The following is a 16,498-nucleotide window of genomic DNA, read 5'->3' as shown; positions in this document are numbered from 1 at the left end:
TCCTTGACTTGGTGTCTATCTTGGCTCTGCACATGGGGCACTTTCCCTTTGTTGCTTCGACGTGGAGTGACGAATGGAGGCACTGTGCGCAGTAGAGGTGGCCTGTCGCGCGTGTTAGTTAGTTGTGGCTTAGTGGACATGAATGTTTTCCGCTGCAGGGTCAAGACTTGCCACAGTGAGTAACAGTGATGGCCGTGGCATCATCCATGCAGATGACACACTGGAACTTGGATATCTTGGTGCGGTTATCTTGTTCCGGCTTCTTCAAGCCTTCTGGAACCTTGTTGGCCTCGGTCAAGTCTATGGTCGTGAGGTCTTCGCCCTCGACTAATTCGGAGCCTTGCGTGGTACGATCCTCTCCAAACAAGTCGTCGTCGTCGTCGTCAAAGGGTGCCGATGGCGTGGCTAACGAGCCTGCGGAAGCCGTGTTTACAGCGTCGGCGCCGGGCTGCGATGTCCTCATGCGTTTACTAATTGATGGGGCGTCAGTATCGTTGAGCAAATGCTGAAGTCGAGATGGCGGCGGCGGCATCTTGTTTGAGAAGGCCGGGTGAGAGCTTTGTGATGGGGATGAGTCGTCGCCGTGGTCCGTGGTAAACGAGGTGTTTTGCGATTCTCCTGGGCCTGACGGACTGAACCGCGGTGTAGGTCGTGAGGGCGCCGCAGAGGTTCGGGTACAGGCTGACGTCTGGCGGACGGGGGCCGGCTCTGGACCAGGGTTGTTGTTGGTGCGAGCCGTCTGCTGGAGCTGAAATGTAGCCCGGTCCGGCGGTGGTTGCTCGCTCGCGGGCGGGTTTGTTGTGAATGGAGGGTAGGTGGACGGAGAGGAAAAGTCGGTGTCGGCAAATGCTCCCAGAAAGAAGTTGTCGCTATCGTTGTCGTCTTCGTCGTCGCCGGCAGGGCAGAGCGGGATTGTTGTATGATCCAAGGCGAAATCGTCACTGATGGTGTCTTGGTCCCAGTGGGCGGGTGGGATAAGGCTGGCGGTGGAACGGCCCAAGGAGGGCCAGCAAGATGGTGAATGCTGTCGTTGACAAGGGGGAGTCGACGGAGTATTCGGTACGTTTGCCGCGCGCAGCGTGTTTCTCGTAGATGGATACGAAGAGGTTGTCGAGGTGTGACGGCGTGGCAACCAAGTATGTGCCAGCCAGGGAGACTGTTGCGGTAGTATGGGGGGGATGGGCTGGTGGGCGTTTCGTGCCGAGAGGCTATCTGTTTGACAAGTGCTTTGGCATGGATCGATTTCCGTTTCTACATTGGTCGTTTCTGGGAGGGCTGGAGGCGAGGACATGGTGCATGCGTGCGAATCCTCGTCAGTTGCAGGCGGCCCTCCGCGTTACTGAGGCACAGACGGGTCAGAGCACAACGTGATGGGTGCTGTTGTTTCGGGTCAGGGCAAAGAACGTAAGACGTACATTGGAAGCCCATGCGAGCCGAGTTCCCCGTAGCGGGCGCAAGGGTGAAGTCTTATGTTGAAGAGGTGGAGGTTGTGCAAGCGAAGATGAAGTCGATGGTGTGTGTGATGCGTGTGCGTGTGGTTAGCGGCGAGTACCTGGGAACGGAGGATATGATGGCAGAGGTACTCGATGACACCAGTCATTTTGGGTATGTATGCTTGTATACTCGAGGACATAGCAAGTACCTCCGCGTGTCGCCGGACAATGCGCACTGTCCTTCGTACCGTGTACATCTTGTCCAGGCCACGAGCTGGGTGGCGATTTCCGTGGACCGTTGCAAACACTGGGGCTATTCATCAGTCGTAAATGGATGCACGAGCACACACAATTGATGCGCTGTATTGTCCAGTTGATGCAAATGCTCTTGTATCCTCAGTGTAGGCGACGTGGCAGGCTGAGGAGGAGAAAGATCTCATCACGTGTCAATTTGCCAACTACGGAGTACCGAGACCGACGAACGTCCCAGACCTCATCGCCACGGAGGCGACGTCTACGCCTTGCCATCAGGCACGAGTCCAAAGCTCATGCATGGAGAACGTTTTTCAGCAACGACTTTTGGCCTTGTATCCACCACAAAATCTGGTTCCACGTCCGCTCCTCGGGCGGCAAATGCACAAGCCAGACTCCGGGATCCATGACGGCGTCCTGGAATCCTAGGCCGGCCGCCCATTCTTGGCCAATCGCTTCCAGATCCGGGACGCTGATATCCGCACAGGGCATGAGACTCTCCACTAGTTGGCCTCGATAATCTTCAATTGTAGACCTCACTCCAGAGCAAATGGCATCAAAAGCAGAGGGCTGGCCAGCAAAGGCAGTATGAAGGATGAAGGTGCGAAGTGGCCTTGGCCCCAACTTACTTGAGACTCACGAGATGCCGAACCACCTATTCAATGTCTGTTGGTATCTCACCGATCGCCGAAGCGGGTAGATATTAGGCTGTCGAGGGAATACAGGAAGAGTGACATCCGGCACCACTCCACGGGCTTTCTACAACCCGTGGTCATTCACCAAGTCCTCAGGGACATGGAGTTGATGCCGTCGCCGCAGACTTACCGGGCTGAGCAGTCTATACAAGCACCGCCTTGCAAGGATCAACGTTGGCTGCAGCAGGGCAAGGTGGACGTAAATTAAATCGAGGACGCGAGAGATGGAACAAGGGAATACATAGTACATACCCCCAGTGTTCCGAAAATTACCTCCGTTCTGCTGATACCTTCTACGGACTTCTACCACGAGACTCCCAAGACAAGAACAACGAATTGGCTCACTCGACGATGGTGTTTCCCTTGTCAAGATTACCGGAGCGGTAATGGAGTCGAGCAACAAGTCCCTGGTCTGGATGAAAGAACCGCACGAAGCCCTCATACATCAGGAGGTCCATGCCACACTCACACCTGATGTCCCCCGAGTTAGCCCCGTTGTTGAGGGAAATGATTGCGGCCAAGAGGCGGTGCTCAAGTTCATCGCCACCGCCCTCATTCATCACCGCTGCAAGCAGTTTGCTCGCTTCGTGTCCCTCGGGAAACTCCACGCATGTGCAGCCGTCGTACGCTGCTCGGACCCTTTTCTCCAAGACCTGGTATATGTCACCATATGTTTCAGCTTCGTTGACACTTACCGCGTTCCTGGTAGCTAATATTTCTGCAACATCACTGATTTCCCGAGGCGTGGTCGGTCGGACGTTGCGGATACTCCTTGCCTCGTAAATGACGAACTTTGCCGTGTTATATCGCCAATATGCGGCATTAAATGCCAAAACACCAACAAACACATCGGCAAGATCGAAATCGGAGTTGAGAAACGACCACAAGAGACCCCTGAGCAACCAGGCACTAGCGTCGACAATCTGCTGGCTGCTGGTGAAGCTGCGGATCATGTTGTTACTTTCGCCGCAAAGAACATCCCTTTCATAGTCTATCATGTCATTCGGGAGGAGCAAGGCCCACGCAGCCAACAGTCCACGCCCCGTGTCAAGCCCTTGACCGGCCGTGTGATACGCGGCCACATGAGCTGCGCGATCGTGAAGTCTCTGCAGTCGCTGCTGTTTCGTGCCGGCGTCTTCGGGCGCAAATTTGTGCGGATTCAAGTCTTGCGCCCGCAGCTTTTCTCTCCTAATCATCTCAGAGGCGTCCGTTCGCATCGCGTCCATGAACTCTTGAGGCACGTCCAATGGCGTGTCTAGCCACGCCCATTCAGTGGCACATGCCCATCTTGCTTGACGCTCCCGAAATCTAGCCCTTGTAAGTCCAAAGTCGATCACAGTGGTGAGATGCAGGAGCAGAATCTCCAAATGATAACTCGGGCGCCATCTGCCATCTCTGGTGCTTAGTGTAGACCACCCATTCCACGTCATCCACACTTCGGAGTCTCCCGACTGGAAAATGCCTCCAGGCTCCTTATCGCATCCTTCAGCATAGTGGCCAACGTTTTTTAGCCCCGAGTCACGCTTCAGCACCACGCCGTCCTCAGACATGCCCGACCAGCCCCCCGAACCCTGTCCAAATACCTTCTCGCTGCCAACGCCACCTTTCTTCTTGGCCGCAGACCGTGCGACTGCTGTATCAATCATCTCGTATACTTTATCCATGGCTGCTTTGTCCCAAATTGCGGTGCTGTTCTGGCCGTCGGATGTTTGTTGCTGGCTTGAGCTCGGCTGCGTCAAGACATGTTTAGCCCACAACCGCCTCAGCTGAGCCAAGTTCCGTTTGGTAGTGCAGGGAACTTCACCAGAAGCCTCGCATATATCGGCAGTAATAGTGTTGCCGTCATACCGTATCCAGCCACCGAACGTGCAGTGGATGCCCACGTCCATAGTTGAGCGACGTCTTCGGGACCAACATCCCAAACAGCGTTGCCCGTTCACGACTCCGGAGCACGTAATGTAATGGTGAACCGAGTCTATTTGAGACGTGATAGTCGCAGTCCAAGACGGAACAAGATTGTCCCCTGCTCGCGTTGGACCCCAACGCCTTACACGCTGTTTAAGCCAATCTTCACAGAGCTCCGCCTTGATGCTCCGGCTGACGTGAGCCATGCTCTCACTTGTCCCAGTGGAAGACATGGAGTTCAGAGACGAAGCCGATGTAATATCCTATGGTGCCGACCAGAACTGTAACCAGGCTATCAACTCGGTAAGAATTTGTCACGTGCAACGCTTTTCCCACTATTCTACTTACCGACTTGTGAGGATTTCAACTGGCCTATCAGATCGCAAATCCAGGAGGCTCCTTAGCACTTTTATGATTCCAGGGCGCAAGTCTTGGAGACCATATATATGTCCCCTTGCTGTTATTACGAGAGTATTGTCACTCGGATGTTGGAGAGCAAGGACTACGGTCAAGAGACCTAGGGAGGAAGGCTGCTGCATAAATAGAGGCCTGTGGCCGCAAGGACCTTGGAGAAAGCCAAGGATCTTTAGTACCAAAGTGAGTTATAGGTTGAGTTAAGGCACGGTGCTGCGAGCCCCCAGACGAGTCCTTGTCACAGATGTGTATAGAAGTGCCGGGATAGGTGCACGATGGAAGAGGCCGTAGGAGCTAGTCAAGTCCTATCCAGTGACCGCATTGATCTCCAGAAACCCGACTCACCCGGCTTGAGGCCCATCTTCTGCCCCTAAGGCTTTCTCATGGCTTGGCTATAATCCATCACGCCCGTGAATGCTTCACAACAACTCCTCGGCAGGTCGTCAGAGGAGGAGGTCCGAGCGCTAATTCCTCGCGGTTGGTCTCGGACAGGAGAATATAGCTTATAACGATGGTATTGGCGAGATACACCATCTTTCAGCTACATCTTGAGCCTAGCAGAATGTGGAATGTGCAAATCGAGGCGGCCAATGACACAGCTTGAGGTAGATGCCAAGGCTGGAGGCACACGTCACATCGCTCCCTTGCTAGCGCGACCATTCTCAATATTCCCAATACGGCTTTCGAAAATCTGTGAGATGGGGTGGGCGGGAATGGTGTAGTTGATGGGCAAGGGGGGGAGGAGGAAGTGAGCCAAGGTTCCTTGGAGTCGTTCTATATCTGATTTTTTATTTTTTATTTTTTTCCCTGAGAAAAACTTGACCGGATGCGGAAATACACACCCAGATGATTATGTAAAGTTCCAATCAATAGTGAGGCGGTGAAAGAGGAGGAATTACAGGCGACAAGCCACCAAAATAAGTGCTACCTGCCCGTTCTGTTAAGCTTTACTAAGTAAGTAGTAATGACTACAAGCTGGAGGAGAGTAAGAGAAAGAGGTATCCCTCCGTTTTCTATTACGTACTTAAGTAACTATAGGTTACGGGATACGTCGCGAAGTCGTGTGGTGTCAATATTCATATTGGGTGATGACGGGACCTGGTAGTTCCCCGTCACGAGAAGAGCTTTACGGCGTTCCATGCATACTATAATGATTCTTATATTCTATTGGTTGTGTACAACACACACACCCACCCCCCTTTTCGCTTCGTCGCGGGAAGTCGAAGCGTCATGTGACTTGTGTCGTCAGTGCTTGTGCAGGCAGAGTCTCCGCTCCGCTCCGGGGTCTTTGATGTGGGCCCAGAGCCCAGAGCTCGGACCCGACGCAACGACACACGACAAACAAACCTCCATCATCTGTGCCAATCAAGCCCTAGCCAACCACGATTCATGGCGCACAGTCGCTGCTATGTGATGATTCACCCTCGCTGATGAATACGCTCTGTCCCGCTGCTGGCCACGTCCAGCGCGCCTCGACTGCCGGTCTCGTGCGCCTAGCCCGCCATCACGGGAATCGTGGGCTTGCTTGGCGAGCCCTTGTCCGCTGGCAGTCTGATATCGCCAGACACGACAATGGCAGAAGCTCCGGGAGCCTGGCAAGTGAGTCAACCCACGAGGGGGAATCCGCTCGTGCCGTCATTGCTGCTCGTTGACCATGTATGGCCTTGCTAACCAGCGCCCAAGTCTCCTCACAACCTAGATACAACGAAATCGGCGTGCAACTGCTGAGCGCTCATGTGTTCAACCAAATATTCCCCGACGGCTGCGAGCCGCCCCCCGAAGAGCTTGTCAAGCTGTCAAAGGATCATTTAAAACGCCATGACCTTCTGGGGAAGAACACCGACAATTCCAGACCCATCGCGTTCGACTTGCCACAACTGCAGGGACGTACTCTCGATGAGCACTTCCACAAACTTGGCTCCGACAGTGCGGACCCGTACCTTGCGTACGCCAAACAATTCGCCCTAGCTAGTGCTCCTCCAAAGCCCAGAAAATGGGTTCGCCGTAGTGGATGGACGAAATATTATCCCGATGGAAGAAACGAGCCCGTCGACGTTCCCGAAGAGCACATGTTGTGCTTCGATACAGAAGTCATGTGGAAGGAAAGTCCATTTGCTGTCATGGCCTGCGCCTCAAGTCCCACGGCTTGGTATGCATGGCTGTCTCCTTGGCTGTTGGGAAAGTCGAAGAATCATCGCCACCTTATACCCCTTGGTGACCCTGCCAAAGAGAGGGTCATTGTGGGACACAACGTCGGATACGACCGTGCCAGGGTGCTGGAGGAGTACGATATTGCGCAGTCCCGAAATGCGTTCATCGATACAATGTCCCTTCACGTCGCTGTCAACGGCATGTGCTCGCAACAGAGACCAACATGGTTAAGGCACAAGAAGAATCGCGAACTTCGAGATCGGGTTGCGAGCCAAACCCCCGACAACGACCTTGCAGAACTCTTGACCAGCAAAAGTGTGCATGACGAAGAGGAACTCTGGGTGGAGCGTAGTTCGATAAATTCCCTGCGTGATGTGGCCAAGTTTCACCTCAATGTGTCCATCGACAAGGCCGTGAGAGATGATTTCGGCGAACTTGATCGCAAGGGCGTCTTGGCCAAGTTGGACGAATTGATGGACTATTGTGCTGCGGATGTGGCCATCACACATCGCGTTTACCAGATTGTGTTCCCCAATTTTCTCGAGGTCTGCCCTCATCCGGTCAGCTTCGCGGCCCTACGTCACTTGGCATCCGTCATTCTACCCGTCAACAAGTCGTGGGATGCGTACATTGCGAACGCTGAAGCTACATATCATAAGCTATCTGATGCCGTTCAGGAACGTCTCATTGAATTAACCGAGAAGGCGCTGGGGATTAAGGATGACATGGACAAGTGGCAAAACGATCCCTGGATGAAGCAATTAGACTGGTCTGGACAGGAAGTTCGCATGGTCAAAGGGAAACGTAAGAACGATCCACCACGCCCCGCGGCCAGGCAGAAGAAACCGGGGATGCCACAGTGGTACAAAGACCTGTTTTCAACAAACGATTCGCCCATCAACGTCACAGTTCGCACGCGGATAGCGCCTCTGCTTCTTAGGCTGGCCTGGGATGGCCACCCCTTATTTTGGTCGGACAAGTACGGGTGGACTTTTCGAGTTCCACGAGGCGAATCAGCAAAGTACAAGGCAAAGCAGATGGTCAAGTGTACATTTGACGAAACGGAGCTTGCTCTCAGGGACGATGAAGACCACGACTATTTCAAGCTTCCACACAAGGATGGTCCGACAGCCCGATGCGCCAATCCTATGGCAAAAGGATATCTGCGTTACTTTGAGAAGGGAACACTGTCGTCACAATACGAATATGCCAAAGAAGCTCTTGAAATGAATGCTTCATGCTCTTACTGGATAAGCGCGAGAGACCGGATCATGTCTCAAATGGTGGTGTATGAAGAAGATATTCCCAAGGGCCAGGCCTCGACACGACGACGACGGGTCAAGCCAAAGGCAGATTCTCAAGGTTTCATCTTGCCCCAAGTCATTCCCATGGGGACGATCACCAGGCGGGCAGTGGAAAATACGTGGCTGACGGCAAGCAATGCAAAGAAGAACCGCGTTGGTTCTGAACTAAAGGCCATGGTGAAGGCTCCTGCGGGATACTGCTTCGTAGGGGCTGACGTCGACTCCGAGGAGCTCTGGATTGCTAGCCTGGTTGGGGATGCGACATTCAAAATCCATGGTGGAAATGCTATTGGGTTCATGACACTAGAAGGCACAAAGGCAGCGGGTACGGACTTGCACTCACGGACAGCCGGCATCTTGGGAATCACGAGAAACGACGCCAAGGTGTTCAACTACGGCCGTATTTATGGTGCCGGCTTGAAGTTTGCGGCAACGCTGTTGCGACAATTTAATCCCAGCTTGTCCGAGAGTCAGACCATGGAAGTGGCCTCGAAGCTGTATGCCAATACCAAGGGCACAAAGACGACTCGCAAGATAGTTCATAGTAAGCCATTTTGGAGAGGCGGTACGGAGTCCTTCGTCTTCAATAAGCTTGAAGAGTTTGCCGAGCAAGAACGACCGCAGACACCAGTTCTCGGAGCTGGAATCACAGAAGCTCTGATGAGCCGCTTCATTAGCAAAGGTGGCTACCTCACATCGCGAATCAACTGGGCCATTCAATCCTCCGGAGTCGACTATCTGCACCTGCTTATCGTCTCGATGGATTTTCTGGTTAGGAGGTTCAACATTGACGCTCGTCTAGCCATTACTGTCCATGATGAGATTCGATACCTTGTCAAAGAAGCGGACAAGTACCGCGCCGCCATGGCTCTCCAGGTTGCCAATGTCTGGACTCGAGCAATGTTTGCTCAGCAAGTTGGCATCCATGACCTCCCCCAATCTTGCGCGTACTTTTCAGCGGTCGATATCGATCATGTCCTGCGCAAGGAGGTAGACATGGACTGCATTACTCCAAGTCACCCCACGGCAATCGCGCCCGGCGAAAGCTTGGACATGAGCGCACTGCTGGAGAAGGGGTCAGAGGCGATGCTAGACCCCACGATCATTCCAGACGCGAGGTGTGCACCCCGGCCCGAACAGTACAAGTATACCCCTCGCGTTCCAGTGATGGAGACAATGCAAGACGCTTCCGGGCATGGTTTGTCTTTCATCAAAGCACAAATCATCGACAGCGATGCCGAGCTTGGGAGCATGGTAAAGAACATGAGGAAGGCGGAATCAGCAGCAGGCGCCAACAAGGAGAAGTCGGTGTCTAAAAGAAGACTGACAAATGTGCTGCCATACCACGCCCAGCCGCAACTAATCCCCATGGAAGAGCCCATTTCTGTCTCAGAGGCGCTGCGCACCAAGTATCGAAGTGGAGAGGATGGCAGGAACAGGTGGTCGTGGCCCAGGGTGCCTAGCAAGGGCTCGAGGACAAGCACGGGGTTGTAGCGATGTACAACATGTATCTATCATACTTGCCGGGACCCGGAGCGGACGACAATCGGCTGTTGTATTGTAATTTTGTATTTTGAACGATTTTCTACATTTATTGGCGCGGTGAAAAGAAAGGGGCAGACGAATTGTGCAGACAGAATATGTCTGCTATTCGAGGGGAGGGAGTGAGTAAGTGACGCAAAGGGACGCAAATGGCGCACATACGTACCTACGGAGTACCTTGGGTAATGTCAGTCTATAGCCGCCAACTACATAATTGAAAGAAAAAAGGATATAAAGGGAAATAAAAAAAAAGGAGAGAGAGACAGAGAGACTCAAGTTCCCAAGCCAACACACGGCGACTGTGACAACATGTCAATGCAAGGGCCGGGACAGGCAGGAGGGGTGACAAGGTGAGGCTTGCCGAGGCCCAGATATGCTATGCATTGACGATGCGGGGCCGCATTAACATTGGAGGGAGGGCAGGGCGGGGAAGCAGGGTCGTACTTGCCTCGAGTAGGCACGCATGTACATGTCCGGCGCCGTCTGTACTTACCAAAGTACTTAGTATCTGCCTACTTTGTAGGTACCGAGTACCGGTAGGGACCCAAGCTCGGACCGTGTTCCCCCAGTGCTTTTCTGTGAAGTCATGTAACTAATTCCTCCGCACACCAGGCAAGTTGCCCGTGAAGTACGATCATCGCATCGTCGCGCAACTCAACAACTCAACCAACCACACCGGCCGTCCGTTTTGAAGCCCGGCTCGAGCTGCAGCACACATCGATCGAAGCTTGGCTACATGCACGCAATCCGTCATGGCCACCGACGAGCCAACCACGAACGAGGTCATTCAACGGCTCAAGGAGGCTCGCCCCCCGGCATCCGATAGATTTACATACCTCACAATCATAGACAAGTCCATGTCCCCCGATATCCTGCCGGCCCTCCACGAAATCCTGGAAGATGTAGAACTTACCAGCGACATTGGCTGGGACCTCGTTGAGATGCTCATCCACGTCCCAGGGAGCGAGAGCTGTCTAGAAACCATTGCGCGTCTGGGAAACCCTCGGGAAGTCATCCTAAAGGTGTTGCAGGTCATGGAAACGGTGACAGGAGAAGGAGAAAACGGCGCGGTGGGAAACCAGTGCTTTGTCACTCTCTGCGGCATGCTCGGCATCCTGCATAAACGCCTTCAAGTCAAGACGCCGTCTCGATTTTTGCACACCACCCTAGATACTGTGTATCGATCATACGACCCAACCAGTGCCGAGTCGACCGCTGCCATCATTTCCTTGATGCAATCGCTTTCTGCGCAAAAAAGACCTCCGCTGCCGTCACGACAGTCGAGTACTGTGCTCGAGACGGCCGTGCATACCAGCGACGAGACAAAGAGTGCGCCGGATCCAGAGGCGGATAAGTCTGATCTTCCAAACGACAATGAGCTCGAAGTTGTGACGCATTTGTTACGGTGCTTTATCACCTGCGTCATTGAGGCCTACGTCAACTCGAACAAGTTGGAATGGGCAGCAAGATTGCTGGAATTTACGTATCCCGACAGAGTGCCCCCGGGAAGGAAGACGATGATGCAGGCATTCAACGAAGTAGATGCGCTTAGAGCAAAAGATGCATTGGTCGGCCAGCTAGCAGTAAGTCATCGTCACCGCCGCCGCCGTCTCCTTTTCTGGCATTGAGAGTTGACTGGCGTGTTTTATTTAGGCTGTTGCTGGGGATTTGGACTTTGCCAAGATGACCTTTGCCGAGCTTCGACAGATCCTTGAAGCGCCCATAGTTAGAGATCCATTGGCGATCGAATTTGATCCTGCTAATGCGGACGAGATCAAGATATCGGGAGGTGGGCTGCTATGCATAATTGCTTATTGGGTCTTTGCGGGAGACGTCTTTGATGCCGACCAACCTCGGCCTGGGATGCACATATTTCCAGACCACCAACAACTACTCAAGCACTACATTGGAGACGACCCCCAATCGGAAATCTTGAACAACCCTGGAACTATGGAAGCCTTGGTCGTACTCGCAATCTGGCTAGTTGGCCAGAAGAAGCTTGCCAAGGGCGGCGCAACAGATACAAGTGCCAAGGACAATTACATGCCATATCACCATCTCATAACACTGATTTCTGTCTTCCACCCCAATATCCAGGCTCGAAATGCCGCAACAGTCATTGCCGGGGCAGTCCTCCACTCGGACCCAGACGAGGACGATCGCCTCGCCATCCTAGAAGACCTCCTCGAGAACTGCATGTTTGCGTCCCTCCAAGCGTGTGCGGTAACCTGGCTCAGGGAGGAAGTCATTTCCGCCCGCAATTCCAAATCCAAAGGACGATTCAGCACACCTGACTGTTTTGAGTCCGTACAATACACGCTGTTCCCCGACCTGACGCATCTAAACGAAGCGGATGTCGAGTCATTGTTGGAATTCTGGGCAGAAGCGTCCCCGTTCCACCTACAGGCTGCAAACTTTGCTCTGTTCCTGTTTGGAAACGAGTACAGGGACTTGGCGCCGGCGGGCATGGCAGCCGCCATTGAGCATCGTTATGTGCAACCACTTCTGCACGCGTCTGGGCGGTTGATTGAGGAGATGGGAAAGAGGGAGATTGAAAATTCCGACGCCCCTGACAACATGGTTATGGAACTGGGAATATTGAAGGACACGCTTGAAAGGGTGCCTTTGCAGTGACAAGCTGTGAAACGTTGTGCAATCGGTGGAAATGTTGTACGACATTTGGTCGCGGCGGGCTCGTTTGACCTAGGTATTTGAACTGGGACTGGTTACGTGACTTGTATGTAAGGAGTGACGATGTGGCCGATTTCCTTTCCTGGGTATTGATGTTGCTACTGTTGTTGATTGTCGGTGGTGCAAGTCGATCCCCGCGCGCGAGCCTATATGTTGAGAAAGTCGTAGCTATGATGCCGAGTTGATGGTTGGACGACACAGCACGTGCCGTCAGTGCTCCTACGGTGGCTGGTCGTCTTCACAGTCGACACACAGCACAGCACTCTGGCGGCCTCGTCGTCGTGATGCGCAAAGTAGAGTGGTATCGCGGCAGTCTCGACCTCAACGATGGCGGCCGACGAGCCATGAAACTGGCGTGAATCGGGTATTCTATGCCGGGCGTCGAAACAACTTCGAATCAGTGCCGGGCGGGCTATCGGGCTCAACGCCGACCGTCCACGCCTCACGATTGCCCTCGTATCAACAAATCCGTCGAAACTACCGCCTTCGATCCCTGTTGTAATCCCCATGCCTACCCCTGTGCCTCTCGTCTCCATGGTGGTCCCTATCGCCGTCCCTATGTCGTTCCTTGTGGCCATTCCTGTCCCTCTCCCTGTCCCTGTCCCGCTCTCTTTTGTAGCTATCTTCCCTGCCCCGTTCTTCCTTCCTCCGACTCTGTTGCCGATTGTATTCATCCAGCCGCGGCCTGCTCCTCTTTTTTGCGCCGTTCTGATTCCAGCCGCCCAGATCTTCGACGCCTTTCAGCTCCTTGGCGCCGAGACCCAGACGGTTGGGCCTCTTGCGCGCATCCTTGACCTTTGGCCCGCGGTGTTGTCCGTCCCACCCCATCCCGCGCAGCAGGGCGGCACCGAATTCCTCAATGGGCATCTCTTCGTAGTCTTGCAGCGTGGAGGCGGCGCCCGCGCCCGCAGCATCACGCCTGTACACGTCGTCTTCCGTTGTGATGACTCTCGCTTCTTTCGGCCTGTTGCCCAGCAGCGCATCGAGGGCCTCGTCGTCTGCCGACCTGGGTAGGGGTGCTTGCCGAGGCGTCTCCGACGGGGTCTCCGCCGGGCCGTCTTGTCGCTCGGCGGGAGGGCTACGCGTCTTTCCCTTGACGGTCAGGCCCCATGATTGATTGTTGCCGCCTGAGTCTGCCGGCGCCGTCGCCGCGGTGCCGTCCTCTGGCTCTCGAGCGTCTGCCCTCTGTGCGCGCATCTCCCCTCTCCAATCTCTGTTTGGTTGTCTCTCGATGATGTATTCCTTCTTCTTCTTCGGTGCCTGCTCCCTCCCGTGTCGCGTCTCCGCGCCATCTGCGCCGAACCCGGTGATGGCCTCATGGCGTCCGCGGCGGTCCTGGTCGGAGTCGGAGTCGGAGTCGGAGTCTGCGCCGAGGGCGGCGCGGGACCGGGGTCGCTTTCCGAGGCTTGATGGGGGCGCGGGACGGGGGGGCCTGTCGGACGTTGGGGCTGATGATGTAGAGCCGAGTCTGATGGCTATTCGGCCTTTGGGCGGCTCCGACATGGCGCTGGGAGGATGGGTTGGGTTGGAGGTTGATGCTGATGCTGATGCTGATGCTGATGATGAGATGGATAAAGATTTCCGATGCCAGGATCCACATTGAATATGTGATGTGGGGGCGTGGCGTCGGGGGGTGGCTTGCTTTCGCTACTCCGTGCGCGCTTTCCTGATGCAATGCTGAGACTGCGCAGTCTCATCACTTACTACGCTCAAAATACCCGTCTGCAGAGGCATCACGGCCGTGGCGTCGATGCCAGACCCGATTTATACGACGACGACGACCCGCCTACGACAGATGACTTGAGACCTGGTTGTGCCCTGACCATTGATGGGGACATGCCGTGGTGACCAGGGCGCAGGCCGCGAGCGGGTGTTGTAGATTTCCCCACGGCCGTGGAACGTCGATACGAGTTCAAGACTTCATTTTGCAGACCGTATCCAAGCATCGATCATTCCAAATTTTTCTTGTGGATCAATCTTCATTGCTGAGGAGCAGTTACAAATTCTTCGACGCTTCGACGCTCAACGACCAAAGAGGTCGTTCGCTCTGAGGCTATTGTCCTTTGCAGGCCCAGATACGTTCGCGGGACACCTGTTGACGTCTTGGCTTTGTAAATCTTCCACTGTGACACATTATCCGTGGTCATAACCACGAGGTACATTCCCAGACATGTGTTGGGGGTTGTATGGGCGGGCGACCGCCGAGGCATCGTGGTTCGGGCAAGACACCAAGAGGACATCGAGAAGACGACATTGACAGCGGAGGGACGTGAGCGACGAGATTGCCAGGGAGATGGCCACCGCGCAGGGGGAAGAACAGGGTCCTAGTCGGCGTGGGAGTCTCTGCGAGCAAGAACCACGGTGTACAGTTGAACGAGCGGCACCGAAGAACTGATGCCGGGCAGCGATGGAAACTTGTCGGACTGGCCATGTCGCTCGCCCACGCTTGAAATGGCGGCCATGGCAGTGGACGGACAATAGCTACGTAACTACACTCTATTATTGACTCAAGTAAGGGTGACGAATGCCCCGAAGTGTGGCCGCAAGACAAGACAAATGACACGGTTGGGGAAATGGCTACTCATTCCGATGGTGTTGGAACCAAAATCAAGATTCAAATCGCGACCCCTGCCTGCCCATCTGTTTGTCATCCTGGCGAGCTGGATCAGCAAGACGTTGAAACAAACAAAATATGCATAAACGGCGACGTACGTATATGGAAGTCTGTCGGCTGCATGGCTCGACTACTCAAGTAGGTAAGTGTTATGTAAGCTGCGGTCCCGTGAAGACGTGACCAACATACTATTCAGAATGCCCACTAGTTTCTAGTTTGGCTTTCTTGGGTCGTTGGTAGCTGTGCTAAGCTAAACCCGTTCGACTGGCCAAGGCAATGAATGATAGGCCCGCGCTCTTTTTTTTTCTCCTCAAGAGTTGTGGAATTTTACTTTTCCCGTCTTAGCAAGGAAAGCACACTATTTATGCAGCAAGTCCCATCCTAAAAGGGTGTGTGCTCTTGCTCTTGCTCTCTCTTGCCTGAGGTACGGAGCACAATTCCTGGTCTCTACATCTTGTTTTTTGACGATCGATACTACTTCTCTGGGGGGGAAATGGAGGCAGGGCAATAAAAGCAAGATGACGTGCAGGGCCATATGAAACCTGCGAACGCTTCTACGCTTTGGCGGCGCATGGCGAGCGTACACTCCGGATGCGGTGGTGAAAATTGCAACCGATTGATTCATACAGGCAAGGCAGGTCCGCGGGCGTGGAGCGTGGAGTGGTGGCTCCCTTGGGCCCTGCCCATGGTCTGTGCAGCCGCCAGTTTATCCAGTCGCATGCACGACTCGTGCATTGCGCAAGGCAGGCCTTCCGTTGGTGCAAGCTCGCTTTTCATTACTTATCTCAGCATTGTGCTGCACAAGTGCACAAAACTGGTGGTGCCCTCCCCCCCCACATGCATTGGCCATAGTGGATGTGTCCGCTGAAAGACGCGTCAAAACATCGCAGGTGCCTGCTCAACCGGACAGATAGACGACCCAGGGCCCCGTCATTGATGCCCACAACCACAACTGCCTGCCACGCACAGACAGCTTGGGAGCGCGCCTCTCTAGTGCAACGGATTACTGTACGAACGAGGATTAGACCCCGTCCCTCCGCTTAGCCAGCCGAACCAAGTACTTTAGTGCCCGAGGTAGCTGCAAGTATTTGCGTGTAGCTTCCAAGCCCCGTACCAGCTCCAGTCCTTGGAGCCCTGGATGGACTCTTGAGCAGCCCCCGTCCCCTCCATTCGTGTGCTGGCCTAATCATTGATGCTGGCCGCCTGCTGCCGCCTGCTGGCAACATTGGAAAATTTCCACCACCTCCAGACCACTAACTGGCTGGGCTCCCCCCCCCCCAAGGATCCCTCCCATGGTGAAAATCGCTCGCCCGACAAATTTCCACGCCCCTTCTCAAGTTGGTGACTCCTCACAAAGGCGACATTTCAATCCGTCAACACGGCCTCAACCACCACCATTTCCATCGTCGCCCGCCTGTTATTTCATCTCTGTAAACCTCGTTTTGGCCTCCAGTGCATCCGTTTGGCCCTCAAACGGATGCCGCCAACACCGATGCT

At 54.3% G+C, this 16,498-nt stretch overlaps 4 protein-coding genes across 4 annotated transcripts; 2 read left to right on the top strand and 2 right to left on the bottom strand.

Moving 5' to 3' along the window:
- Positions 1 to 160: 160 nt before the first annotated feature.
- On the bottom strand, positions 161 to 4,269 carry MAM_01490 (uncharacterized protein; the record flags this gene model as incomplete). Its single annotated transcript, XM_040820289.1, has 2 exons — positions 161 to 980; positions 2,726 to 4,269. 2 exons carry the CDS (start codon positions 4,267 to 4,269, stop codon positions 161 to 163), a joined length of 2,364 nt encoding a protein of 787 aa, XP_040681777.1.
- Positions 4,270 to 6,357: 2,088 nt separating this feature from the next.
- On the top strand, positions 6,358 to 9,648 carry MAM_01489 (DNA polymerase gamma; the record flags this gene model as incomplete). The annotated part of the gene is made up of 1 exon (XM_040820288.1): positions 6,358 to 9,648. The coding sequence occupies one exon, from the start codon at positions 6,358 to 6,360 to the stop codon at positions 9,646 to 9,648; it is 3,291 nt and encodes a 1,096-aa protein (XP_040681776.1).
- Positions 9,649 to 10,448: 800 nt separating this feature from the next.
- Positions 10,449 to 12,330, top strand: MAM_01488 (putative protein family, YAP/Alf4/glomulin; the record flags this gene model as incomplete). Its single annotated transcript, XM_040820287.1, has 2 exons — positions 10,449 to 11,279; positions 11,350 to 12,330. 2 exons carry the CDS (start codon positions 10,449 to 10,451, stop codon positions 12,328 to 12,330), a joined length of 1,812 nt encoding a protein of 603 aa, XP_040681775.1.
- Positions 12,331 to 12,864: 534 nt separating this feature from the next.
- Positions 12,865 to 13,890, bottom strand: MAM_01487 (pre-mRNA-splicing factor spp2; the record flags this gene model as incomplete). The annotated part of the gene is made up of 1 exon (XM_040820286.1): positions 12,865 to 13,890. One exon carries the CDS (start codon positions 13,888 to 13,890, stop codon positions 12,865 to 12,867), a length of 1,026 nt encoding a protein of 341 aa, XP_040681774.1.
- Positions 13,891 to 16,498: the final 2,608 nt, after the last annotated feature.

Source organism: Metarhizium album (assembly GCF_000804445.1).
Source record: "Metarhizium album ARSEF 1941 chromosome Unknown scaffold_2, whole genome shotgun sequence".
In the NCBI taxonomy this organism is placed as follows: domain Eukaryota; kingdom Fungi; phylum Ascomycota; class Sordariomycetes; order Hypocreales; family Clavicipitaceae; genus Metarhizium; species Metarhizium album.
The sequence above is the reverse complement of the archived record's forward strand: the minus strand, read 5'-3'. Positions and strand labels throughout refer to the sequence as shown.